The sequence below is a fragment of the Amphimedon queenslandica genome, unplaced genomic scaffold (assembly GCF_000090795.2).
Source record: "Amphimedon queenslandica unplaced genomic scaffold, v1.1 AMPQUscaffold_13514, whole genome shotgun sequence".
In the NCBI taxonomy this organism is placed as follows: Eukaryota; Metazoa; Porifera; class Demospongiae; order Haplosclerida; family Niphatidae; genus Amphimedon; species Amphimedon queenslandica.
The window spans coordinates 186,410-211,086 of record NW_003546250.1 but is presented as its reverse complement, the minus strand read 5'-3'; the positions used below and the strand labels follow the sequence as shown (position 1 = coordinate 211,086).

At 38.9% G+C, this 24,677-nt stretch overlaps 8 protein-coding genes and 1 long non-coding RNA gene across 11 annotated transcripts; 3 read left to right on the top strand and 6 right to left on the bottom strand.

The window, feature by feature from the left end:
* Nucleotides 1-28: 28 nt before the first annotated feature.
* On the bottom strand, nt 29-866 carry LOC100631812 (S-phase kinase-associated protein 1). The gene is made up of 3 exons (XM_003383090.3): nt 678-866; nt 506-628; nt 29-460 (listed from the first exon to the last, which is right to left on the bottom strand). The coding sequence occupies exons 1-3, from the start codon at nt 720-722 to the stop codon at nt 137-139; spliced, it is 492 nt and encodes a 163-aa protein (XP_003383138.1). The 5' UTR covers nt 723-866; the 3' UTR covers nt 29-136.
* Nucleotides 867-964: 98 nt separating this feature from the next.
* LOC100638884 (testis-specific serine/threonine-protein kinase 3-like) lies at nt 965-2,051 on the top strand. The gene has a single exon (XM_003383146.3). The coding sequence runs from the start codon at nt 1,004-1,006 to the stop codon at nt 1,991-1,993; it is 990 nt and encodes a 329-aa protein (XP_003383194.3). The 5' UTR covers nt 965-1,003; the 3' UTR covers nt 1,994-2,051.
* Nucleotides 2,052-2,528: 477 nt separating this feature from the next.
* On the bottom strand, nt 2,529-6,827 carry LOC109585524 (verprolin-like). 2 transcript variants are annotated; one of them, XM_020001653.1, is made up of 11 exons: nt 6,741-6,827; nt 6,520-6,686; nt 6,325-6,466; nt 6,147-6,281; nt 5,982-6,097; nt 5,696-5,924; nt 5,429-5,642; nt 5,324-5,379; nt 2,923-5,280; nt 2,625-2,736; nt 2,529-2,572 (listed from the first exon to the last, which is right to left on the bottom strand). In XM_020001653.1, exons 2-11 carry the CDS (start codon nt 6,534-6,536, stop codon nt 2,535-2,537), a joined length of 3,417 nt encoding a protein of 1,138 aa, XP_019857212.1. In that variant the 5' UTR covers nt 6,537-6,686; nt 6,741-6,827; the 3' UTR covers nt 2,529-2,534. The 2 variants fall into 2 exon arrangements, with proteins under 2 accessions (XP_019857212.1, XP_019857217.1); XM_020001658.1 differs by lacking the exon at nt 6,520-6,686 and having other exon boundaries at nt 6,741-6,825.
* LOC109585549 (cyclin-dependent kinase 12-like) lies at nt 6,799-11,922 on the bottom strand. Of its 2 annotated transcripts, XM_020001677.1 has the most exons (10): nt 11,846-11,922; nt 10,195-11,781; nt 9,945-10,137; nt 9,830-9,889; nt 9,616-9,717; nt 9,419-9,496; nt 9,259-9,375; nt 9,042-9,176; nt 7,736-8,141; nt 6,799-7,016 (listed from the first exon to the last, which is right to left on the bottom strand). In XM_020001677.1, exons 2-10 carry the CDS (start codon nt 11,777-11,779, stop codon nt 7,011-7,013), a joined length of 2,682 nt encoding a protein of 893 aa, XP_019857236.1. In that variant the 5' UTR covers nt 11,780-11,781; nt 11,846-11,922; the 3' UTR covers nt 6,799-7,010. The 2 variants fall into 2 exon arrangements, with proteins under 2 accessions (XP_019857236.1, XP_019857233.1); XM_020001674.1 differs by lacking the exon at nt 6,799-7,016 and having other exon boundaries at nt 7,383-8,141.
* Nucleotides 11,923-12,196: 274 nt separating this feature from the next.
* LOC109585613 (uncharacterized) lies at nt 12,197-12,427 on the top strand. The gene is made up of 2 exons (XR_002186571.1): nt 12,197-12,289; nt 12,374-12,427. It is a non-coding gene; the product is annotated as an uncharacterized LOC109585613 (long non-coding RNA).
* On the bottom strand, nt 12,380-15,417 carry LOC100638755 (general transcription factor 3C polypeptide 4-like). The gene is made up of 16 exons (XM_020001692.1): nt 15,264-15,417; nt 14,910-15,202; nt 14,787-14,862; nt 14,626-14,736; nt 14,431-14,585; nt 14,298-14,386; nt 14,101-14,252; nt 13,707-14,059; nt 13,580-13,662; nt 13,397-13,524; nt 13,118-13,235; nt 12,997-13,070; nt 12,883-12,943; nt 12,775-12,828; nt 12,626-12,712; nt 12,380-12,583 (listed from the first exon to the last, which is right to left on the bottom strand). The coding sequence occupies exons 1-16, from the start codon at nt 15,402-15,404 to the stop codon at nt 12,504-12,506; spliced, it is 2,055 nt and encodes a 684-aa protein (XP_019857251.1). The 5' UTR covers nt 15,405-15,417; the 3' UTR covers nt 12,380-12,503.
* Nucleotides 15,418-15,450: 33 nt separating this feature from the next.
* On the top strand, nt 15,451-16,962 carry LOC100631686 (SAP domain-containing ribonucleoprotein-like). Its single transcript, XM_003383089.3, has 10 exons — nt 15,451-15,539; nt 15,585-15,684; nt 15,737-15,825; nt 15,873-15,922; nt 16,185-16,308; nt 16,354-16,427; nt 16,480-16,522; nt 16,569-16,643; nt 16,719-16,790; nt 16,840-16,962. Exons 1-10 carry the CDS (start codon nt 15,471-15,473, stop codon nt 16,882-16,884), a joined length of 741 nt encoding a protein of 246 aa, XP_003383137.1. The 5' UTR covers nt 15,451-15,470; the 3' UTR covers nt 16,885-16,962.
* A 334-nt stretch (nt 16,963-17,296) lies between these two features.
* LOC100638627 (serine/threonine-protein kinase tousled-like 1) lies at nt 17,297-20,747 on the bottom strand. Its single transcript, XM_020001698.1, has 24 exons — nt 20,667-20,747; nt 20,523-20,618; nt 20,384-20,478; nt 20,200-20,338; nt 20,025-20,155; nt 19,869-19,949; nt 19,747-19,821; nt 19,665-19,700; nt 19,541-19,617; nt 19,343-19,497; nt 19,237-19,300; nt 19,122-19,188; nt 18,948-19,045; nt 18,819-18,900; nt 18,678-18,769; nt 18,586-18,631; nt 18,495-18,538; nt 18,367-18,448; nt 18,237-18,324; nt 18,059-18,191; nt 17,953-18,010; nt 17,846-17,899; nt 17,643-17,750; nt 17,297-17,591 (listed from the first exon to the last, which is right to left on the bottom strand). The coding sequence occupies exons 2-24, from the start codon at nt 20,602-20,604 to the stop codon at nt 17,454-17,456; spliced, it is 2,025 nt and encodes a 674-aa protein (XP_019857257.1). The 5' UTR covers nt 20,605-20,618; nt 20,667-20,747; the 3' UTR covers nt 17,297-17,453.
* A 15-nt stretch (nt 20,748-20,762) lies between these two features.
* On the bottom strand, nt 20,763-24,657 carry LOC109585564 (serine/threonine-protein kinase Nek10-like). The gene is made up of 16 exons (XM_020001686.1): nt 24,571-24,657; nt 24,372-24,533; nt 24,250-24,322; nt 23,062-24,200; nt 22,867-22,992; nt 22,718-22,820; nt 22,594-22,669; nt 22,424-22,553; nt 22,257-22,370; nt 22,106-22,203; nt 21,807-22,048; nt 21,631-21,702; nt 21,487-21,587; nt 21,076-21,204; nt 20,887-21,021; nt 20,763-20,837 (listed from the first exon to the last, which is right to left on the bottom strand). Exons 1-16 carry the CDS (start codon nt 24,643-24,645, stop codon nt 20,790-20,792), a joined length of 2,823 nt encoding a protein of 940 aa, XP_019857245.1. The 5' UTR covers nt 24,646-24,657; the 3' UTR covers nt 20,763-20,789.
* Nucleotides 24,658-24,677: the final 20 nt, after the last annotated feature.

Genomic DNA, 24,677 nt, shown 5'->3' with positions numbered 1-24,677 from the left:
GCGGGGTCAAACATTAATTAATTAGGTCTATGAATAAAACAATAATAATTTAAAAGATGCTAATATTCAATCAATGCAGTGTTGCTGTGTCTAGTAACGCGATATTCTCTTGTCTCTCTAGTAGTTTGTAATGGTCTTAGACCTTTTCCTCACACCACTCATTCTCTTTCCTAATCTGTTCCTCTTCTTCTGGAGTAAAATCATTCTTTATGTTAAATGTCTTCCTAATTTCCTCCGGAGTTTTCCCTTTTATCATGTTAGCGACAGTTTTACACGTCACATCAAGAAGTCCCTTGATGTCCAGATAGTTAGCCGCCAGTATCAGTTCAAAGAGAGTTCCCTGATCAACCTTAAGAAACTCTTGGTCCCAAGGTTCTATATCGTCAGTTCTTTTCTCTCTATTTTCTTCATCTTCTGGAGGAGGCGGGTCATCCTTATGATGTGTTGCCCATTCTATTACCTAATATGGAGATGGGTGGAGTCATGTGGTCACATGACTGAGTACCTTTTTCATGATTGGTCCGTTAACGTTTGGTAGTGGTACGGGTTCATCATCGTCCTCATCCAATCCAAGGTCCTCAATCATTGTCTTTATCGTGTTTGAGGCTTTGGCTATGTCTACTTCTACCTGAAAAGGCGGGATTATCAAGCTAGGCTCATCTATGTGTTATCCTTACCTCAAATATTTCACCATCGGAACTCTGCAACTTGATTGAAGGCATTTCAGCTTCAGTTTTGTACCTTCTCTTGAGAGATGAACACCTTTCTAGCTATCTTCTTCTTCTTATAATTTATAGCCTCCTCTTTTGAGGAGAGTACCACCTTAGTGGAAGAAAAGATAGAGCAATTTAAATCACGTGAGCTATTAATTAATGAGCCCCGCCCAATCAAGCATGGTACCGGTACGCGATACGTACAACATGAAAACCGTTTTAAGCTGCAGCTCTTTAGTTTGTCTGTTCCACAAGCAAGTCCTTATAGCGTCGGGTATTGACATCAGAAAATGGAGGCTGATAGAGGTACAGCTTCAGAGACTACCAGAGAGTCTCGCGCCTCTCCTCCAGCTGCTCCGCCTGGAGCAGAACCTCTCAAAGAAGAAGCAAGCCCGAGCCAGCAGCCAGCCCCTCCGCCTCCCTCACCAAACGGTGCAGCTAAGTCAGGCTCCTGCCCTACTAATGGAGATGCAACCCTAGGACTCTACAAGAAAGGCTACATTCTTCAGACCACCATTGGCAATGGAGCTTATGCTAAAGTAAAGCTTGCGCACTCCGTCTCTATGAACAAGAAGGTTGCTATAAAGATAGTTGACAAGAAGAAAGCTCCACACGACGTCTTGACAAAGTTTCTACCAAGAGAAATCGATGCACTTCAGGCAATGAGAGGCCATGATAACATCATATATCTTCATGAGGTAATACACACCAATGACAAGATCTTCATGGTAATGGACCTAGCTGACAATGGAGACCTCCTCGACTACATAAACTCAAAGAAAAGACTCAGTGAGAGAACCGCCAGATCATTCTTCCGTGACATGGTCTCGGCAATTACCGCAACTCATCGGAAAGACATCGTCCATAGAGATATAAAGTGTGAAAACCTTCTCTTAGATGCCAACTATCGTCTCAAAATATCCGACTTTGGTTTTGCACGTTCAGTACAAGAAGGTTCACTGCTGGAGACTTACTGTGGATCATTTGCTTATGCAGCTCCGGAAATAATAAGAGGAGAACCGTACTCTGGCAAGAAATCAGACGTGTGGAGTATGGGAGTTGTCCTGTATGCCATGGTCTGTGGTAAGCTCCCGTTCAAAGATGGCGACTTTAAGAGCTTGCTAAGACAGATTACAGCAGGTGTTTCATTTCACAGTGATGTTAGTGAAACCTGTAGGGATCTGATATTAAAGATCCTGGTTCTATCGCCTACTGAGAGACTCTCAACAAGCAGCATACTCTCACACGCCTGGATGAGAGCTGATCCTGAAACTCGATAACTTTTAACGTTTTCTACTCAATTTTTTACATGTTAACAAATGATCTTTTAGCTTTATTAGTTTTATTCTGCTTTTAAATTATTTTTGTGTTCACTTACAGATGTAACTATTGTTTAATTCATGTCAGTTTGGATCGAAAATCAAAATTGAATTACATGTACTTATTTTGTGTAGAAAGTTTGAGCTGTTTCTAATCACAATTGGATTTTTTACAAATTTTTGAAGTTACTCCAAATCAGGTCAAAATCCCTGTACAGTCTCAGGCCAAATTTCATCAAAAATGAAAAGTAGAGGATTTTTCACTTTTATAATTTTTCCTGATACATAATACATTTACTTATGTTATGTAGAAAGTTTGAGCTAATCGCGATCAAGTCTGGAATTTTTATGAATTTAAAAAGATGTTTAAAATCTGGCCAAAGTACAAAAATAATTTTCATAGGAACCAGTGACAGAATAATAATACATGTACATGTAAAACAGTCTTTAAAAACAATAATAATACAAAATGGTGCTATTTTTACAGTCTTTTATCTTTTTATTACAAATTCTCCTCCCACTCGTCCTCGTCAGCAACATCTGTTAAATTAAATAATATTAATTTTTTATTAATTCTATTTATACATCTTACTGTCAGCTTCGATAGATGTAGATAAATGCAGTCTCCTTCCTTCAATTGCTTTGCTAATGGCTACTGTAACATCATCTGTGTCTGATCTAACTTCACCATCATCATCGGGTACCTGTCAATAACAACATCTCTTGAATCATTTTTCAAAAAAACCATGGACTATAGCCTTGGGTATTTTTCAGAATTTTGATATTTTCTTAAAATCAAAAACTGCATACATGTATGTATAATGAAATTAAGGTATTTTTGAAGCCACTTTTGAATAAAAAATTTAAAAAGACCTCCCTTTCTTTCTTACTTTATTCAAAACTTCGTCTGGTTTTGTGTATCTAACTTGCTCCATTAGATTATCAAACTGCCCCTCCCTCTCTCCTAATGCCACGGACCGTCTATCAGCCTCAGACACTTTACGTTCCCTCTGTACCACACCTTCCGACCCAGTACCAGTGGGCGGAGCCACTGATCCAATAGTGGGTGGAGCCACTGATCCAATAGTGGGCGGAGCCACTGATTCAATATTGATGGGTGGAGTCACTGACGGTACAGGTTGTGTTACAGGTGCTCCTGCAGCATAAGATTGAGGAGGAGGAGGAGGAGGTACTGCAGTGTATGGTTGTGCATAATATGAGGGTACAGGGGGGTAACCCCCTAGAGGATACTGAGGTGTTGCCGGCAGCAATTGACCACTCCCACCAGCTAATAAAGACTGCATTAATAGCGGATTAAACTGGGCCCCTCCCCCTCCTCCTCCTCCTGCTAGCAGCTGTTGCTGTAATTGTTGAAACTGACTCTGTAGCGCCATCATTTGCTGCTGGAGCATTTGCTGTTGTAACATACTCAACTGGGCCTGCATATCATTAGCCCCTCCTCCAGCCCCACCCCCTAATAACTGACCACTATCACTAATTTTCCGAATGTTTTCTTCACTTTCCACTGGTCCGCTACCAGCTCCTGTTACTGGTCCACTACCAGCAGCTGCTCCTGTTACTGGTCCAGTTGTTACTGATGATTCACCAGCTGCCATTGTCTCTGTCTCTTGTATTTTTGCTTGTCTCTTCATTAACTTTTCCTTTAACTCGTCCATACCATCACCATTCCCACTAGTTTGTACTTCCTTTGGTTTTGGTTTTGGTTTCACGATTGGTGGCGGTGGACGTTTCTTAACTCCAAGACCAGGAGGAGGGGGAGGGGCAGGAGGAGCAACATTATTAGTGGGTGGAGCCTCATTGGTGTGAGTAGGCGGAGCTTCAGTCTCTGATCCACTTATCTCACAAGTATCGGCTATCAATGAACGAAGTGATGCCACCATGTTGTCGAGTTCTTTAAGATCAGTACTGTTAGCTCCACCCACTCTCTTTCTCTCAGGAACTGGGTCCTCATTAATATTCATGAGTTTGTGAACAGCTTCATTAATAACAGGATCTGAAGAGGAGAAATCAAGAGAGGGAGGGGCAGCAGGCAGAGCAAGAGGAGGATATGGTGGGCCATCATCTATAACACTTTTCTTGTGAGCAATTAAAACAATCTCTCCATCATTATCTTCATCATCATCATCATCATCATCATCATTGCTGCTACTGTCACTACTCTCTCCCTCCTCCTCTCTCTCTTTCCCTTCCTCCTCCTCCTCCTCCTCCTCCTCTTTCTCCTGCTGGTATTGTTGCCAGTTCAATGGCTCCTTTGTTTCATTTTCACTATCAGAATCAGAAGAAGATGATGATGTCTGCTCATCCTTCTCCTGTACATCGTAGCCCATGGCAACAGAAGAGTCATCAGATTCATCAGAGGAATCCTCATCACTCTCACTCTCTTCTCTCTCTCTCTTCATGTCTTCAATACTCCTCCTCTCATCTTTCCCCTTATCCTCCATCATTGGTTTAGCTACTTCAGTTGTCTCTGATGGTTTCTTCCTTGGCGGAGGTGGAGGGATTTTAAAAATAACAGGAGCATTATTGATAGGGGCCGGTCTGACTTGTGTTGGGGGGTCTGGAGCAGGTTTATTAGGTACTGGTTCTGGTGCAGGTTTTAAGCTGGTGCCCTCAGGAGGTTTGGCAGGAGCTTTACGAATTGGCTTCCTAGAAACAGTAGGAGATGAGCCAGTAACAGGAACAGTGGACGGAGGGAGAGAAGATAAAGGAGGAGAAGGTCTCTTTTCTTTGGATTGCCTCCTACCAACCGAAGGTGATATTGATATTCCTTTTCCTCCATTGCCATTCTTCTTTACCATACTTGGTAAAGGTATCCCATGATGTTTATAACCAGTTTTAATAACACCATCAACCTCCTCTCTCCCCAAAGGAGGTGTGGCCTTGTTGTGTATCAATACAGGTGATGTTTGTATAGTGGGTGTGGTCTCCTTACCAGGAGGAGGAGGGGGAGGGGCTACTCTTTTTTTAGTATCATAAGTTGCCGAACGTTTTATTGCAAGAGGACTTAAACTCATATTGGTGGGTGTGGCTTTGCCGACAGCTTGCTGAGTCAGCATTGTGGAAATTGCATCATTAATCTCTTTAGAGGACGGACTAGAACCGGTACTGGAACGATGTCTCAAGTGAGCTTGAATGACGGGGGAACGAGCTTTAGTTGGGGGCGTGGCTACTGTAGCACGTCTAGCAGAAGGAGAAGGAGGAGGCGGAGGCCTCTTTATATTAGAATACTAAAAATAAATAAATAAATAAATAAATAACAAATTAAAATACCTTTTGATGTCCACCGCCATCAGTTGATTCTGTTGTCATGGTCACCTCTGGTACATCTATACAATAAATAATAATAATAATAATTGTTGTTGTTGTTGTTGTTACCTTTCTTTATAATTGTTAATTGACTTAATCTCAACTGCTGCAGTTTTATTTTAGAAATATTTTGAATCGGCAGATCAAATTCATGCACATCAGGACTGAGTCCTTGGTCAGTGCAGGCCAGCAAGAGAAGGTCTGGTATCAGTATTGATGGTGGGACAGTAAAGGACTTTACAGCACTGGAAGGAAATGTAACCTTGACAGTAGCACCTGGAGTCTGCAGGAGGGGAACAGAAAACATGATGACATTGAAACCAAGGCTCATCTTACTTCAGTAGCAGCTGCAGTTTTAGGTTTTTCAATGGTAGGCTTTGCCGGTTCAGTTTTCTTTCTTCGTCTCAATACAAGGACTGAGGATGGCTCAAGGTCCTTCACAAGACTGGAAGGTTTTAAAGACTGCGAGGACCCGTCAGAAGACATTGCAAGAGACAGAGCGTACATAGATGAGTCAAACTGTTTAACTGTTGCAAGTTGCTTTACTACTTGGAGCATTGACAGGCTAAAGGAGAGAAGCAAAGTCATAAACACATCCTCAAATAAAAGCATTTTAACTCACTCCATTTTACAATTGATTGATACATATTCTTCATCAGACATCTTGATCCTCAGTGCTCTTTCATTCACTGATCCAACTGTCTTTGAAGCAGCTGCTCTATTCAGCTCCTCATTCAACTATCAGAAGTGCAAGTATCACTAAATGTGCATAAGTACTACATCATACCTTCACAGCTTGAGCTAGTTCCTTCATTCTAACTCCATACATTACTTTGGTGGTACCATCTCTCAGTACAGTCCAGTTCACAAAGTTATCTCTAATTTTAATCTTCATTTTATCATTGATTGGCTCCTCCAATACCTAAAGGCAAGTATATAAAGGACACACTCCCATTATCTTGTACCTTTTCAGTGTCCCTGTAGATGGCCAATGTCCATGATCCAGTGTTTGGTTCGATGGTTAGGTCAACTGGCTGAGCTGAGATTTGGTCCCAGGCCTTAGCCGAAGGATTACCTTTAAACAGGAGTCCAGTGTATGTGTTGTTACTAGAGGAGAGAGAGGGAGAGTGTGGAGGGTAAGGGAAAGAGAACAAGCTTACATCTGTCCGGACTGCATTTTGCAAAGTTATGGGTGTAGCTCAAAGAAGGCGGGGCTGAAAATACTCACGCAAACTATGAATATCATTAGTATTGTGCGCATGCTCTGTACAAATACTCAATGAATAATTCATAAGTCTACTATTCTCTGATTTCTCCCTGAAAATCTCTTCAGAGAGACTGAACATTATTATAACAATAAAATAAACTATCTGCCACTTACCACAACAGTGTGACTGGCTGATGATGTAGTGACTGTTGGTAGACATTTTAACGGTGGGTGTGGTAGATTTCAATTAACAATGAATAAATTAATACAATTCAGAATTAATAAAAAGTGAGTGTCTTCACAATAATACAAACACCAACCATCACCAGCAAGACAGAGAGGAGGAAGACACTTGATTTAAGAATGGATAGTATCAGCAAAATAAATAATGAAGGGAGATAACGAAATCCTGTTATACTGTGATGTAGCAGTCTGGCGGTTCATTTACACCTGCACAGCAAAAAGAGAAAAATAATTACATCACTAAACTAATGAATCACTGATAGTGTTACAGTACACCATGGGGACACACTTTAACACCAAACAACACAGTCCTACTACAACCCAGCATTAAGAGATAATACATAGATATACTTGTCTTGAACATGATCACTGAATAACACGGACTACTTGTACGTGTAAACATCCAATCTACATACATGTAGCTATGCTCAAGGAAGTATGCAGTCTTTGTTTGAAACCAGAGGCCACCAGCATGGAGGCTGTCTGTAATAACATGCAGCTGGCTTTACTGATTATCATAAAAGCTAAAGCTTATTACACCAGCTGTGCAGAGTGCAGTTCAGAAGTGAAATGTGAATTAAATTCCTCACCACATCATAACAAGACAAAAAAGAAATGGACATTGTTTGAGTGTGTGCATGAAATTGTGATCAGCGAGTGAGAAGTGTTGCTCTAGACTGACCACACTGAGTTATATTATTATCAATTATCAACAAACTGATTCAAATTCAGTCCTTGTCCTTATCATAAAGCTGTGCAGCTGCCTTCTCCTCCAAACCTTTGTTTGACTGGTTACCATAATCAAAGGACTGGGTAGGTCTACCAGTTATACTGGCCACCATTGGTACCTCCCCTCTCCCTCCTCTTCCTTTCCCAAGGGTCTGGGTTATCTCCTCAATAAGGCTACGCTGAGCCTTAGCAATTACCTGTTTCAAATGGAGTCTTTCATCAGTAGAGCCAGGAGCTGGTACAGACCCACCATCAGCCAATGAACTGTTCAGTGATTCTAATATACTAGTCGTGGATAATGGTGCAGGTGGAAGTGGTACTGAAAGACTATGTGGTGGACCTAGAGAATGATGCTGCCTAGAAACATTTTGATGGACCCCATCAGGTCTATCACATGAACTATTGTACTGATGATCAGTGGATTCATTTCTGTATGAAGAGGAGGAGGAGCTTTGATGGTTGCTAGGAGAAACAGATGCCACACCTCCTTTTGGCGGGTTATGAAGGTTTGGTTTTTCAGCCGGAGGTCCTTCGGTTACTTTACCTTCCTTCTTCTTCTTCTTCTTCGACCACATCTCATGACAATCCTGATGTGATGGCAAACTAAAACAAGAACAAAAAATTATGATGCTATTACATTTTCTGATACACATTGATGTCCTTATGCTATGCAGAAAGTTTGAGCTGATTTCAACTTCAAATTTTCAAGTTACAGCCATTTTAAGAAAATGCTAAAATTCTGAAGATTACCCAAGGCTATAGCCCATGGTTTTTTCCAAAAAATGGCTCCGAAATCACCCCCAATTTTTATTACATTTTCTGATACATATTGATGTCCTTATGCTATATAGAAAGTTTGAGCTGATTCCGACTTAAACTTTTCCAGTTATGACCATTTTTAAAAATGAGCCAAAATCTGAAAGTTTCCCTGTACTATAGCCCATGGTTTTTTCCAAAAAATGGCTCCGAAATCACCCCCAATTTTTATTACATTTTCTGATACATATTGATGTCCTTATGCTATATAGAAAGTTTGAGCTGATTCCGACTTAAACTTTTCCAGTTATGACCATTTTTAAAAATGAGCCAAAATCTGAAAGTTTCCCTGTACTATAGCCCATGGTTTTTTCCAAAAAATGGCTCTGAAATCACCCCCAATTTTTATTACATTTTCTGATACATATTGATGTCCTTATGCTATGTACATGTAGAAAGTTTGAGCTGATTATGACTTCAAATTTTCAAGTTACAGCCATTTTAAGAAAATGCTAAAATTCTAAAAAATACCCAAGGCTATAGCACATGGTTTTTGCTAAAAAATGGCTAAAAATTACCCCAAATTTTTATTAGATTTTCTGATGCATATTGATTTCCTTATGCTATGTAAAAATAGCTCTAATGAAACATATTGTTACTATATATAGTAACAGACTATAGTGATGTGCTATATATAGTAACAGACTATATAAAGTAATGTGCTATATATAGTAACAGTGGGCTTACAGTGGAGGTGGTATGGAGTCTTTAGTTGCATTGATAAGGAATGGATGATTCAGTGCTTCTTCTGAGCTGATCCTCTTTGAAGGATCTATTGATATCAATTTATCCAATAAATCCAAAGGAACTTCAGGAATTATACTAGAGGAGATAAGGGGGAGGTGATTGACATTAATTAATTAATAAATTAATTATTAATCAATGATTATTAACTCCACATTACTTTGAATATTCTTCTTTTACTCTCCGCCTGTATAACTTTTTGAATTTAAAAGTTTGAAATAAAGGGAGCTTAATGACTTCTGGCCAATTAGCAGGAGTGGGTGTGCCACAGACTCGGCTGAAGGGGAAGATACCAACAGGTTATAAAGAGAGAGTGTTACCTGATAGCGTCCAGCTGCTCCATCTCAATGCTTCCATGAAAAAGAGGCTTCTTTGTAAAGAGCTCGCCGAGGATACAACTGTCACATGAATATCACATGACAATTAATAATGACATTAATATAATAATAATAATAATAATAATAATGATAATAATTGGGCAATGATATAATTGCATGAGCATTAATTAGAAACTTACCCACATGACCAAATATCCACAGCTGGTCCGTAGTGTTCGGCACCTAACAGTAACTCAGGTGGGCGGTACCACAGGGTAATAACATGATTAGTGTAGAGACGACTGAAGTAACAAAAAACAAAATAAGTAAATAAAATGGAGGCATATGCTATAGAGAGTGTCCATTAAGAGAGGCTATACACTACTAGTAACATGTAAAAGTACATGTACTTACCTGTGGTCATCAGCGAAGTAGTACCTGGCAAGACCCCAATCCCCCAGTTTAAGCTGCCCCCTATCAAGACAGGTACAGGTAGATCATTACAAGTATTTACTGGATTGCTACTTACTTGTTATTAATCAAGATATTAGAACACTTCAAGTCCCTGTGTAAGAAGTTCTTGCTGTGACAGTAGCAGAGTGCCTCCATGAGTTGTCTCATCAGCGACTGGATGTGTGACTCACTGAACACAACCATTCCACTGTCAATTAGTCCCATCAGGTCGTGGGCACAATATTCAAACACAAGATAAAATGAAGAAGCTACAGGAAATAATAATAATAATAATAATAGATTATTGGAGGTAGGGCCATACTTACATTTATCATGCTTAAGGCTAGCAGCCTGAGGAGTGTCTGATATTATTTCTTTCAACGTAACTATATTCTCGTGTCGCAGCTGTCTCAATATCTTGATCTCCCTAACAGCAGTAATAGGAAACCCTTCTCTCTCGCTGTCCGTTCGTATCAGAACCTTCTTAAGAGCTATCACTTCTCCTGTCTTCAGATCCTTTGCCTTGTAAACTTTACCGAAAGTACCTTCACCGATTTGTGAGAGGATCTCAAAAGAGCTAACACAGCGATGAGACAACTGAAGTGCCGCTAGTTCCGGGGGAGTGGGGATAGCCTTGCTCTTAACTGGTCTATGGGATAAGTCATTAATTAAAGGAGGGGGTGGGAGCTTCGGCTCTGACTGACCAATCAGAGTAGGGGGAAGAGGAATAGGAGGGAGGGGTGGCTTCTCTTCTTCAGGAGGTGGAGGAGGCGGAGCTTCAGCTGGTAACGGAGGCAACTCATCAACAGGTGGAGGAGGCTTTGATGGTGAAGAGGGTGTGGTCTCAGAAGGTGTGGTCATGGGCGGAGTCTTAGGACCAGATTTTGATGTACATTTTTCAACGAGTGCATCTCCATTAGGAGAGAGTTCTTTACTTGGCAGGTCTTCATGAACTTCTCCATGATCAATGCTTGACCTTTTAGAGTTGACCTTTTTAACGTGTCTATAAACAGGCGAGCGGTGCTGCCGATGTAAAGGAGGCGTGGTCAGTGGACTCCTTGATCTATGGACGACACGACGGGCAGGAGAGAAGGGAGGGGGAGAAGGAGAGCGAGGAGTATAGGAACGTCTTCTTGGACTGCGACTCCTTCGGGTGAAATAATGAGGACTTGATCTGCGATGAGTGGCTTTAGGAGAGCCACGCCTTTTAAAGGAAGGAGTATGGCCCCGCCTCACCGGAGAATACCTCCGCTTGTGAACAGGAGAGTAGCCACGCCTTGATGGGGTGTGCCCTCTCCGAGGGGAAGGGGAGTGTCCCCTCCGAGGTGAGTAATGGCCCCTTGGAGAGTAACCACGTCTGGGGGTGTGGCTTCTTCTCGGTGAATAACGAGGTGAATAGTCTCTGCTCCTAGGGGAGTAGCCCCGCCTACCAGGAGAGTAATGAGAAGGGGTGTGGCTGTTTCTTGGTGAATAAGGTGAACGTCCTCTCTTATAAATAGGGGTGTGGCCACGTCTTGGAGAGGGAGAGTGGTGTCTCCGCCCATATGGTGACCCAGGAGGGGAGATCATATCGTACATCGGGTAGGCATGGTCATTATCAGAAGAAGACAACCTCCTTCGCCCAGTTTCTATATAATGCCCACCACCAGAGATCCTCCTCTTCTTCCTCCTCTTTGAGTCCTTCTTGTGTTTGTCGCTAGGTGACTTGTAGACTCCGCCCACTTCACCTTCCCCTGATGTCTTCCGTCTCTTTTGTTTTGATGTCTTTCCTCCACTGGTGCTGGTGTGATGGTGAGTGCTACTCTTCCTTGTTTTACTTCTTTTCTTCTTCTTAGGAGCATCCTCTGGGGAGAGTTCCCCTGGACTTACCAACTCATCATTGTGTGGCCTGCCAGTAGCTTCTGAGCTCATTTCTAGTGAAAGAGAGAGAGAGAGGAGGGAAGTGGTGTCAATAATAAATGTTTGATTATAGATTACTGTTTGATGAGGTTTCTCTCAGAGAAGGAGTACATGCAGTAGTTGAGTGACTGTGTCTCTCTCACTCTCTCTCCCTCCTATCAATGGATTCAAAAGGATAATATACACATAATGGCCGCCATTGCTACCTTACCTTATAATAAAAGTAAAACAATTTCCTCAATTCCAATTAAAAGGATGGGAAATAATTTTGAAATACCATAAAGATGGCTTCCAACGAAGAGGAGGATCGTTTTATTGCCTCAAATGACTTTAATCTAATGACAAGCAAACACCAGAAAGTACAGGCGAGCAATAGCTAAGTTACAATGTCTGCTCTCAGCTGGGATATAGAGAAGGTGCCGCTGAAGGAATTAATAAATACAGTGGACAAGGATATGTGAGTGGATTTCAAGATGGAGTCAAAGCTTCAATGAAGAGAGGAGAAGAAAAAGGAGAGAAATAGTAAATAATAATAATAATAATAAAATAATAATAATAATAATAATAATAATAATAATAAAATAATATTTAATGAATATTCTGTAGTGCATATAAGAGATACCACGAGTCATCAAAATAAGAATAAAGAAAACAGAAAAATGCATTTCAGAGCTATGGGACTATTATTATTATTATTTATGTTTATAAAAATACTATTTATGTATATATATGTATGTTAAAGTGTTGATTCAAAATGGCCTCCACAAATAGGACAGATTGTAAATGTCTTCAAAACGTGTCCTAGCCAGCCACCTCCTAATGTACACTAGTTATAAATATTAAAATTAATTAACTAACTGGTTATATTAACTAGTTTGTTACAGATCGAACAACTCATGGACTCAGCAAATTGAGACACAATACACTGAGTTAGGACACACCTCTCTATTAATAATAATAATAATAATAATAATAATAATAAATTGATTAATTAATAATTTAATTACCCCAGCAATGATTATTGGAGCATGACCCTGAAAGTGGGTTGCAATACAGTATGACTATAAACAAGTTATTAATAGTTATTAATAGTTATTAATAGTTATCAAGCTTACTTTCGCTACAAATAGGACACTTCTCAACTTGTGCCAAATTATTGACCACGAATGATAAACACTTAATAAATAATAATAATAATAATTACTTATTTATTTCTTATTATTAATTACATTTTCGGCTATTGAAAAATCAAACTCATTTTGTGCATGTCGTTTCAGTAAAGCAGCAGTGTTACCAATGGAAACTGATGATAATAACAATAACAGCAAGGATTTTAAAGAATTATTTTACTTATCGACTTGTCTCCATTTTGAATTTCATTGTCTTCTGTCCATTTCATGAACTCACTCAAGTAACGTCTGCAATGCTGACTCAGCAGTTCTCCATCAATCTGAAACATCAGCTCTTGCTAAGAAAAAAAAGAATTGAAAATTATTTAAAGCTTGAAGTACATATACATGTTCCTAGTTGTGTAGAAAGTTTGAACTGATTCCAATCACATTTGGATTTTTTTACAAATTTTAAAAGTTGCTAAAAGACCCAGTACACTATAGTAGATGTATATCTTACATCATGAGAGAGTGCAGCTGCATGTCTCCTCATGGCTAGTGGTAATGATTCAATCCTTGTCTCTCCCTCCTCGTAAATAAGTGATAAATTACTCCTCAAGGACTCATAAAGATCCCAAGATGACGAGCCTGAGGTAATTAAGACGATTAAACAGCTTTAAAACAGGAGGAGAAGTTAACATACGCTGCCATATCAGACTGACATCCTCTGGCAGTATGAGAGGGAGGATTAGGAGCTGGGTTGAAACCTTGTCGACAGTTTTAACACTACAAGAAGATTGAGAGTAATTAATGTATCAATAATCACATACTGTATGATAGTGTAAAGGTCATTTTTAGACGAGTCCATTCCAAAACAGGATCCAGCTGTAATCTTCCCTCCAAGACTAACTGGACTCCATTCCTCCTTACCATTAATAACTGTATCACTGGCTGAAGCCCCAACCGTTACACCTTCCATATTTGGTAAAGGACGAGAGGTAATAGTTCCATCAGTTGAACACGTTATGACATCATTATTGTGTAATGAGGTGATTCCAGAGACGGGATGGGTGTGGTTTGATGAGAGAAGATAAGGATCTGATGTCATTAGCTCGTTATTCATATATTTAATTAAAACAGCAAAAGTATAACAACCTTTGGAATATATTAACCATTTCACATCCTATTAAATATCAATAACTACTAATAACTATTAATAACTACCTCAGAACAGCTCCAGGTCATGTGACCAACTGGTACCTCATCATTGCAACTCCATATATGGTATACCATAGGTTCCTCATAAGGAAAGGCAGACTCCACCCACTCTAATAAGAGGACATGCCCACTGGCTGACCCGACACTTAATAAATAATCTGAAGAGAATTAAGATGATGCTATCATAGATACTGCAGACTCACTTTTATTAATGATTGTCCACTCTACAGTTGTAACTGAACTGATCCCAGCTGGTAAATGAATCACGTTCAGTAAGGACGGAGGCACTAGCCTGAGGAGGAGCAGTTACAAAATGTGACATAAAAGTATATGCACCTGTCTACTGGTACAGCCATTGACCATAGAACCAAGTGACCACTTCTCATAGCTATAGCAAGTAAGACCACACCCTCTGAAAGGAAGACCGGTAACCATGACATTGCCACGGATACAAAGAAATCACGCCGTCTCTGATATTCAGATTGAGAAATCTAAGAACCAATAAATAAATAAATAAATAAATTTAATTACATTAGTTTTTGTAGTAGGAGGAGGTGATTGTTCTGATGTTGCTGGTAAGAGTTTGACATCAAAATCAACAGAGACTAATACTCTATAATAAATATCAGTAAAATCAAACACCTACAGCATACAAGAGAAGGAGGCTGACCAAGATACATTAATATTATTACCAAGTCCCATTGTCCCCTCGTTGTCTCATCATAAACTAATACACTACTGGAGTTAGTCAGACCTGCCAAAATACACCTAATGAACAACAAAAGATACATGTACACTAAACCAGGTTTAATAACCTGTTTGACCAGTTTGATCTGATCGGCGACCACTTTGCTGATAAGAAACGACCTTTAGAGCCACACCCACTAACCAAAGGATCAAATAAAACACCAAACACACCATCAACCAAAGGTCCCTCGTTAAAGGGGGAGTGTCCCTCATTAGAGGGGGTGTGTTCTCCATAAATACATTTACTAATGTCTAGTGATAGATTAAGAGAAAGAGGAAAGGACATGGGAGGAGCTTCAATAATGGCAACTGATATCGGAACTAAGGACTTGGTATTTTGAGGCAGAAAACCTTTAAGAGTCTAGCAAAAATTAAGAAAAACAAAAATAAATTTAAAATAAATTTAAAATTTGAAAGGATACAATAACGTAAATGACATCACTGCAGACTAGAGATATTCTGTCATCAGTAGACCAGGAGAGAGAGCCGGTGGGGAAGAAGGAGGGAGGGAAGGAGGGAACGGCTTCCTTTCTACAGCATTCAAGGAGCAGTTTGGCTGCCATGTGGATGTAGGAATCTTCCGGATACTCCCGGTAATCTCAACTTACCCACGTGGCTAAATATTCAAAATGGCGGACGATGAAGACCATGAAGAAGAGTTGGTTGACATTGATATAACAGAATGGAAGAAATTCAAAGTACAGGAAGGAGGGGAATGTAATAATTATAATAATAATCACCAGGTGGCAGAGCTTAGACAGAGAATGGGTAGCATAGGATTAGACACCAAGGGGACCAAAGCTGAACTGATCGCTAGAGTAGAAAAATACCTGAATGAACAAGGTTAGCATTTAATAACGTATTGAATACATCATTTTAATGTACGTATGTATAGAAGCAGATGATTTATTGGAAGAGGAAGAGGAGGAGGGGGAAGGTGGAGACCAAGACGGATTACAAGAGGAAAGTGGCGGCATAAAAGAGGTAGAGTAGTTGTTATAATTTTATTGTCATTTTTATTTCATTATTAGAATGCAGCAAATCCTGTTGAAACAACTGGTAATGCAAAAAAACAGAACCAGTAAGACATAATGTACATGGTTTATTAAATGAGTGTATATGTACACGTGGTTTATTAAATGGGTGTATATGTACACGTGGTTTATTAAATGGGTGTATATGTACACATGGTTTATTAAATGGGTATATATGTACACGTGGTTTATTAAATGGGTGTATATGTACACATGGTTTATTAAATGGGTGTATATGTACACGTGGTTTATTAAATGGGTATGAGTGATGTCACTGGTTTAATATGACTGGGTATGTTATGATTTTAGGTCACAGGCCAGTTCAACTGAAAATAAAGTAATCAATATTGAGTATCAGTTACCTCCTCCTGGCCAACCGGTTCCCGTGGTAACGGAGACTCCTCCCACAACTGCTAAATTATCTGACAATGATGTAAGAGTATTGATAACTGATCATGAATTGATGGGCATTAATTAGAGATTAAAGAAGAGGGGTGAGCGGTTTGGAGTGACAGATAATGCGATGGCCAAGAAACTAAAAAGAGCAGAGAGGTGTGGCTCCCTTTCTCTCTCTCTCTGTTAACTTCTTTCTTCCTTTTTAAAGGTTTGGTACAGTTTTAGGAAAAAGAGGCGGAGCTCAACTGCCGGTAATCATCACACAACATGTCGCATGATTTCTCGTATTATTGACAGGCTGAAGACGTTGAGAAAATGAAAAAAAGAGCTCAGAGATTTGGCAGTGCTGGAGGATCACCAATCATTAACCAGGTTAATATATCAGTGTTAGAATCAGTGTTGATATATCAGTGTTAGAATCAGTGTTAACACAATGTGTCTTTATAGTTGGAAGATAATGAGAAGAAGAAATCACGGGCGGCTCGTTTCAACCTGTCAGCGACAGACCTAGCAACTGAAGTAATGGAACTGACACTTTGTTAATGAATGTCATCTCTTCTTTTTTTAGGATAGGAAGGCTAATCGTGCCGAACGTTTTGGAACAATAATTTAAAACAATACAGACCCACTCTTACATGCATGCATTCACATCTTTGACTATTGAATATAATAATCCTTTAAAATGGCCATAACTCAAAAATTTTCAATTGGTATCAGCTCAAACTTTCTACACAGCATAAGGACATCAATATATATCAGAAAATGTAATAAAAATTGGGGGGTGATTTTTTAGCCATTTTTCAGAAAAAACCATGGGCTATAGTACAGGGAAATTTTCAGATTTTGGCTCATTTTTTAAAATGGCCATAAGTCAAAAAATTCAAGTTGGAATCAACTTAAACTTTCTACACAGCATAAGGACATCAATATGTATCAGAAAATGTAATAAAAATTGGGGGTGATTTTGGAGCCACTTTTTGGAAAAAATCATGGGCTATGGTACAGGGAAATTTTTCAGAAATTGGCTCATTTAAAACAGCCATAATTCAAAAACTGTCAATTGGAACCATGGACTATCATATAGTCAGTGGTAATTTCCATCATTTTATTATTCTTTAATAACATAAAATATTTATAACAAGTTGATAAAAGAGGGAGAAGTTGATATATGGAGCTGGCCAGTTAACTAGTGGGTCCAGGTGAACCAGAATGACCAGGAACAGCAGGAGCTTTCTTCGGCTGAAGATAAAGATCCTCAATGATTGTAATAACATCAGGTCTGTCTTCCTTGCGATACGTTAAGCAGCGCTTTATGAAATTCTAAAATTAAAATTAATAATAACAGATATATGATTATTATTTTTGGCGTACTTTTGCCTCATTTGAAACAGGCGGTTTTGAAGGAAACTCAACTTCAGTTGCTTTTAGCATAACATTCTCCTCTAAGATGGAGGCTTGACTTTGGTTGTGACCAAATGGCTAATAATAATAATAATAATTATTATTATTATGGTTATAATGATGATGATAATAATAATGATATTGATGTTAATAATAATCATTAATGTGTTCACTTTTTTTCCATACAGACACTGAAAGAATATGATACCAACTGACCATACATCCACCTGGTGGAGTATAGAATTTAAATTTCAAAATTCAAACAATACACACACAGCACCTTTGACGAGATCTTTGGAGGTTCCTTGCCAATTACAAAACATTCCGGAGGCAAATACCTTTAAAAGAAGAACAGGAGCTACAGACAAACAAAAGATGGTTCTAACCAGTAAGTGCCGGCTCCTTGTGAAGTTAGTTCTACCATTCCATCAGTTCCCTCTTGCTCCACAATCTTACTCAAACCAAAGTCAGTTATCTTAGCTTCATAACTGTATATTCCAGAACCAAGCAATATATTACCTAAATACATGTGACGATCATGTGACAGCACATGTGATGTCATACCTGGTTTCAAATCAAAGTGAATGATGGGTGGACGTATTTCATTTAAATACTTCAAAGCGGTGAGAGTTTGGACAACAACACTCCTAGCCTGAGGGGAGAAAGGGTTAATAATTATAAATGGTATTCTTACCTCTTTCTCTGGTAAAGTTTTGTTTTGCTTCAGTAGAAAATCTAAATCATTACCGCTCACAAACTCAAGGACAGTGCAGAAACTGAGGGAGAGCTAGAACCTTTATTATAACAAGAGGAACAACTTACGAATCGGCATCAATTTCAAAAACATCGTACAGCTGAACTATATGCTGCAATTAATAATAATAATAATAAATATAATATTAATGTTATTAACCGGATGGTCAAGTTTTTTGTGAATGTTGTATTCTCTTAAGGCGTGTCTAAAAATACAGTGACCATGGCAACAAGACCATACCCACCACTCACTTGATATAATTAGCTTTTTTATCTTCTTTCCAGTCTGGATTCAACTGATGAATCTTACATGCGACATACCTTTGCTCATGTAAATCGTAGCTCTGATATTAACAGCAGTAATTAATTATGGGTGTGGTCGGACACGCCTACCTTGTGTACTTCACTGAAACCTCCTTTGCCAATCAAGTGAAGCAACAAGTAGCGATTGTGAAGAACAGGATGATCATTAAACCTAATTAATAATAATAATTATTATTATTATTTATTTATTAATATTACCTTGAGTTATCTTCAGCTGCAATTCTCTTCAATTCCCTGATGTGAAGGTTTCTTTCCCGCTCTAGTTTCTCCCTCAACTGGAGAATGTTCAAATCTTCCTAGTAACAGGGATCATTATTAATGACTGCCTTTAACTGTTATTATCATTATTATTTAACAGCTGGTTTTTATTACTTTCTTTAGAGCAGCTCCTCTGAGCTTCAGTATTTCATCTTTTTCAAGAAACTCTGACATACTTATACTGAGAGAGAAAGAGAAGAAATCAATCATCATCATTATTATTACCTACCCTGGAGCCTGTGGTTTAGTGAATCCGTCGGAATCAAGAGTTGGGGAAGATTTGCCAGCCCTCTCTATGAACAATAAAAAAGGATAAAGTCAGCATAAGTCCTCACTGCTTCCAGAAGATGACACAATCTTTTTCTTTGCTGCTAATAATTTTTTCTGTTTCTCTATCTCCTCCTTCTGGACTGATATGTCATTCTGTTCTTGTGAAAGTTCTTGAAATGCAAACCCGTCAATCCAGGTATCGACGAAATGAGCTCCCTGTCTGAAGGAGGTGTGGCAGTGGGTGTGGTTAATGATAGAATCACCTCTGAGCTGAGAATCGTCCAAGTCTTAGTTGATTCCTAACACTTTCTTCTCTTTGTTCTTTCTTTGTAGCGGTGCTCTGTGTGGTCAGAAGGTCACATGACAGTCATGTGATCAATAGGTTACCTTTTCAATCAATAATTGTTTAATAACTTCAACACACTGTGGGGGCGGGAGTAAGGTTGCTATGGTTACTAATGTACATTACCTTTGATATTTTTCCAGTCAGTAATTCAATTTTATCACTTGAGTTACTTAAAATAGCCTCAAGTTGTGTCACACGCTATAAATAGATTGTTACTAAATATAGACACACATGCAGGGACACACCTCTTGAAGGAGCTCTTTATCTTCCTCGTACTGACTGGTGCTTTTCTCTAGTTTTTTCAATCTTTCCAAATTAATATCGGTCTGAACAGAAGCATAATAATAATAATAATAATAATAATAATAATAATAATAATTATTATTATTATTATTAATTACTTGTGTTTGTGCGGTATTACTTGATGTAAAGACCAGTCTAGTCTGGGAGCAGCTGCTATTGGTCCCACTGGTCCCTTTACTTGGGAAGTATTCGCTTATCTTCTTTGATGGATCCATTTTCGGACTCTTTCCTAGTCACGTGACCTCCCAGAACATGTCGTGTGATCATATTTACCTGTTTTTGATGAGGGACCGTTCTCTTCTGATAATTGTCGCTTCCTTGCACGAGGCGGTTTGGGTTTTTCAGGCTGTGAGGTCTGAGGCTCAGAATCATGTTCACTTGAACCAGCGCTAATGTTTGAATCAGTGTTAATCTGTAGTGGGCGGAGCTTAAGGGCACATGGTAATTATGTGCTTACTGTCATTGGTAGCGACCGGCCCATGAACCTCGCCTCAAGGAGCTCGCGTTTCTGAGGATCCAAAGTTTCCAGCTCAAACGATGCACTATTGTCATCTATAATGTGGTCATGTGATGCATCACGTGATCTCCTCACTTACTGAGTGTAAAATTAAGGCCTGTGCCACTACCTTGACTGCTTCTAAAGGGAGTGTCCTCTATCAGTTCATCTGTTGCCTCCATTTTGAAATGGATTCCTAATAAATTAATAATAAAATTCCACCACTTCACTCTCCATGCATTACCTTCTCAAGGGGTGTGTCGGATACACGTGGGGAGGCGGGGCTTATTAGTTTTTTTTGTGGTGCTTGATTTTGCGCATGCGCTCAAATAATAGTTAATTTTTTGGCGGGACAATTTAAAAATCATCAATTTGAATAATAATTTGTCTTTTTGAGTACTTCTTCTATAAAAATCTAATGCAAAAAGATAAACAATGAGTACATTATAAGCACTACTAGTTACCTGTAACTGGCTGTATGTAGTTTTATGATTATTAGTAGCAGGAGAAGGGGCATTAGGACACTGAACTAGAGCAGCTTCAAGAAGGTGTGGCAATGAAGGCAAGAGGGAAACCTCTTGATTTATACCTGTTGCTAGCTAAGCATTAGAACAAATTGACAAATCAAATATTGATGCTGATGGGTCACCTACCCTCCATAGTTCATTCTTTAATTCTTTAGCATTAAAACTAGCGATACTGCTCAGGAGTCCCCTGGTATATCTTGATACTATGATGTATGGTGGACTGGAACTGTGTTCAAATTTAGCAATAGGGGAGAGCTAGGAAGAGAAAGAGTGAGAGAGAGACAGAGAGAGGAAAGACACATGTCAGATTGTGTATGACAACTAATTATAAAGTTAAATTTACAATGTTCTCTGTAGGCCTGGTCCATCATGACCCTTACAAAAATTGACCAGATAAAGCAAAAATGGAAGCATGCACTTTTGAAGACACACAATCATCAACAAGTACTTTTATACTCAACTAATAGTAAAAGTCTCTCGTGGGTCGTCTCATAATGTAATTACTTGTATAAACTGTAACAATACAGGGTAACATACTTGATTAATGTACAGGACTTTACACATCATTAGGAGAACATCAGAGACTGGGTCTGATATCTCACGCAAACTGAGTGGAGATACAGTAATTACAGTAGAACCTATTTTAAATTTGTATTTTACACTTTGAGTTGACTTACTTACCTGATCTAGTGCTCCTTGACCTCCTGACAGTCGGAGCAGGGGAAAGGGAGAAAGACCTCTGGCGTGATACAACTAATAATTATCATTATTAATTGATCATTATTAATTGATTATTATTAATTGATTATTATTAATTGATTATTATTAATTGATTATTATTAATTAATTATTATTACTTGGCTCAGATGATAAGGTGTCCTGTTTATTAGGAGTAGTTGCAGCTGTCAGAAGAGGTGACGTTTCCCTCTTCCAGGCATTCCCTTTAACAGGAGGATTGTTATTATAAGAAGATACATCTTGTACTGATCCTCCAGTAACATCCAATGGCTCACAGTCACTGGCAGTACTGCTGAATGACAGCTTCCTTCTTGACATTAATGCATTCCTTTCACTTATCTCTATAGCATCAGAGCTTCTCCTATTAATAACAAACAATAATACATCATAATCATATCATAATCAATAATTGTAACACCTTGAGCTTGATAGACTTTCCTTATTTGGTTTATTTTCAATTTGAGCTAGTGCACTGTCAAGCTGGACCATAAGGTGCTCTGCAATCATACCACCAATCTATGAATAATTAATTAATTGAATATAATAATTGATTGATAGTTCTAATTTACCTGAACACTGTTTGGCCTCAAAGTTGGATCAATAGTCAGACATTTAGTGATGACATCACTGACTTGAGCCGAATATTTATCCAACGGAGCTGTCTCAAATTTGCCTTCAGCAATCTAAATAAAATGATCAATAAATAAATCAATAAGCAAGTTGTTGTCTTGGTTACTTTCTTAGCCAGTGACAATAGATTGGTTGCATAGAAAGGAGGTTGTAGAGCAGCCATCTCATACAAAACACAACCAGCTGCCCAAATGTCCGCCTTTTTATCATACTCCTTGCTCTCAACTATCTCAGGACTGAAGAAATTGATTGTAATAATAAATATTAATTACTTACCACCAGTACACCACAGTTCCCACTATGGACTTCATAACACTAAAGTCTTTCTGATCTTTAGCTAGTCCGAAATCAGCTACAATGAGAACCTAAGTCATGAGAGACACACTTAGCAAAGACTCACTGATAGTTAGTTTATCGTGTTCTCCTAATATCATGTTAGCTGGTTTCAAGTCTCTGTGAGTGATACCTTTATCTTCATGAATGTAGCGCAACGCACGGATCATCTACAAATATAGCGTAACAGGAGGGGATTTGGTATTTACTGCATACTTGAGAGAATATAGTCCATATTCTTTTTTCGCTGAAAAACGTTTTCTTTTCCTTCATAGATGATATGAATTCACTCAATGGAGTCCCTTCAATCAAACTCATCTCAATATACAAATGGTGTGACTCCTAAAAAACAAACAAACAAACAAACAAACAAGTGCATATAGAATTGAAACATAAATTGTGCATATTTACCTCAAAACACTTAAAGTATTGAACTATGTTTGGGTGTCTCAGTTTCTTGTGTATCATAGACACTTCACTCATTATCTTTCCAATGCTTCCATTCCTTTCCTCTAAACTGCTGCAACCTGCCAGTGATGGATGAGTCATTTGGATTTCCTTTAAAGCATAGAAGTTGCTGCCACGAGGAGGTCCTTTACGTACTTTATAGACACTGCCGTAAGCGCCTGTACCTAGCAACTCAAGGACTTCATACTCGCCGATAACTCTTAATGGACAGTTTGTGTGATTTAATGATTTCTGATTGGTCGTTAAAGCTAATTTCTCGTCGTCGGAAAGTTCGGATAATGACTGTGCCAGATCAGAATAAGCAGAAAGATTATGAACATAGTGTCCAATACTGATGAACTTCTCAAATATTGGTAGCGGGAAAAATATCTTTAAAAATCGTCTGTTCCTTTCTAAACTGAAGAGATATCTCATGGCTCTTAAGCAGTACAGTTTCAGCTCATGGTCTCCTTCAATTTGCACCAGATAATGTGAAATGAGATACAAGCCATTGCTCTCAATGATCTGTTTAGCATTCATGTCATTCAATGAAAGACGAGTGAGGAGAGAGAGAGATGCCTTCAATATCCTAGCATCGTCCAAACTCTCCTTGAGACAAAGTGACTGAGGACTGATGAGTATCAGTATAACTGGTATGCCTCCAAGCTCTCTAAACTCGTCTGTCAGTTCTTCATCATCAATAACCCAATCAAGCATCTCCAGGAGTCTGCCCTTTACATAAGAACCTAGTGTTGTGAACTGGAGTAGAGAGAGACATGTTGAAAGGAGGTCCTGCTCTTTTGCTTGCTGTCTCATGGCTCCCTCTTGACTGAGAAGGAGGAGAAGGTCAGAAACGGGGTTTTGAATTTCTTTATTATTGGCGCCATTTGTGTCTAAGATGTGAAGGAGTGAGTCTATTGGATAGCAATCCAAAATGGCCTTCCTTCCTTGTTGCTTCTTTCCCAAGTTAACAAGACTGTTGATGGACGACTGAAGCAAGTGAGTGCTGTGAGCTGAAAGGAGGAAGAGGAGCTGCTTGTGGGACTCCCAGTCAATCAGGGCAGAGTGGGAGGAATGGGTATGACTCAACTTCTGTACAATATCTGCAAGAGAGATAGAATAAGGGGAAATAATAGCAAGTACAATATGTACTAGTTAGTTCAATGATCAGTGAAGAATCCTTATCAGTGCTGGACAAATAGCTGTGAGTTGCACTTTGAAGCTCCTAAAATAGCAATAATAATAGAATAAAAACAGACTCTTCCTTCTTTTACCTGTAATAATACAACTAGGGAAGAGCTGTTGGAGATGAACTTTCCTAAAAGTACACCATCTCTCATTAATAATCTCAAGCAACTGAAGAGAATCAACTTGTCGCCTTCACTTGTAGCAGCCCAGGATGACGAGGAGAGATGAGACATGATATCTAGCAGAAACTGTGAGAGAGTAATTGATAATTTACAGCAATAGAACCTGGTCTGCTTCTTTGATTGTTTTGAAATCTCTCTCTTTTTTAAATTTAAAAGTAAAGTCCTGTAGTGCCTCCATTATTTACCAGAGGGTGGGGCTCAATTGTAGGC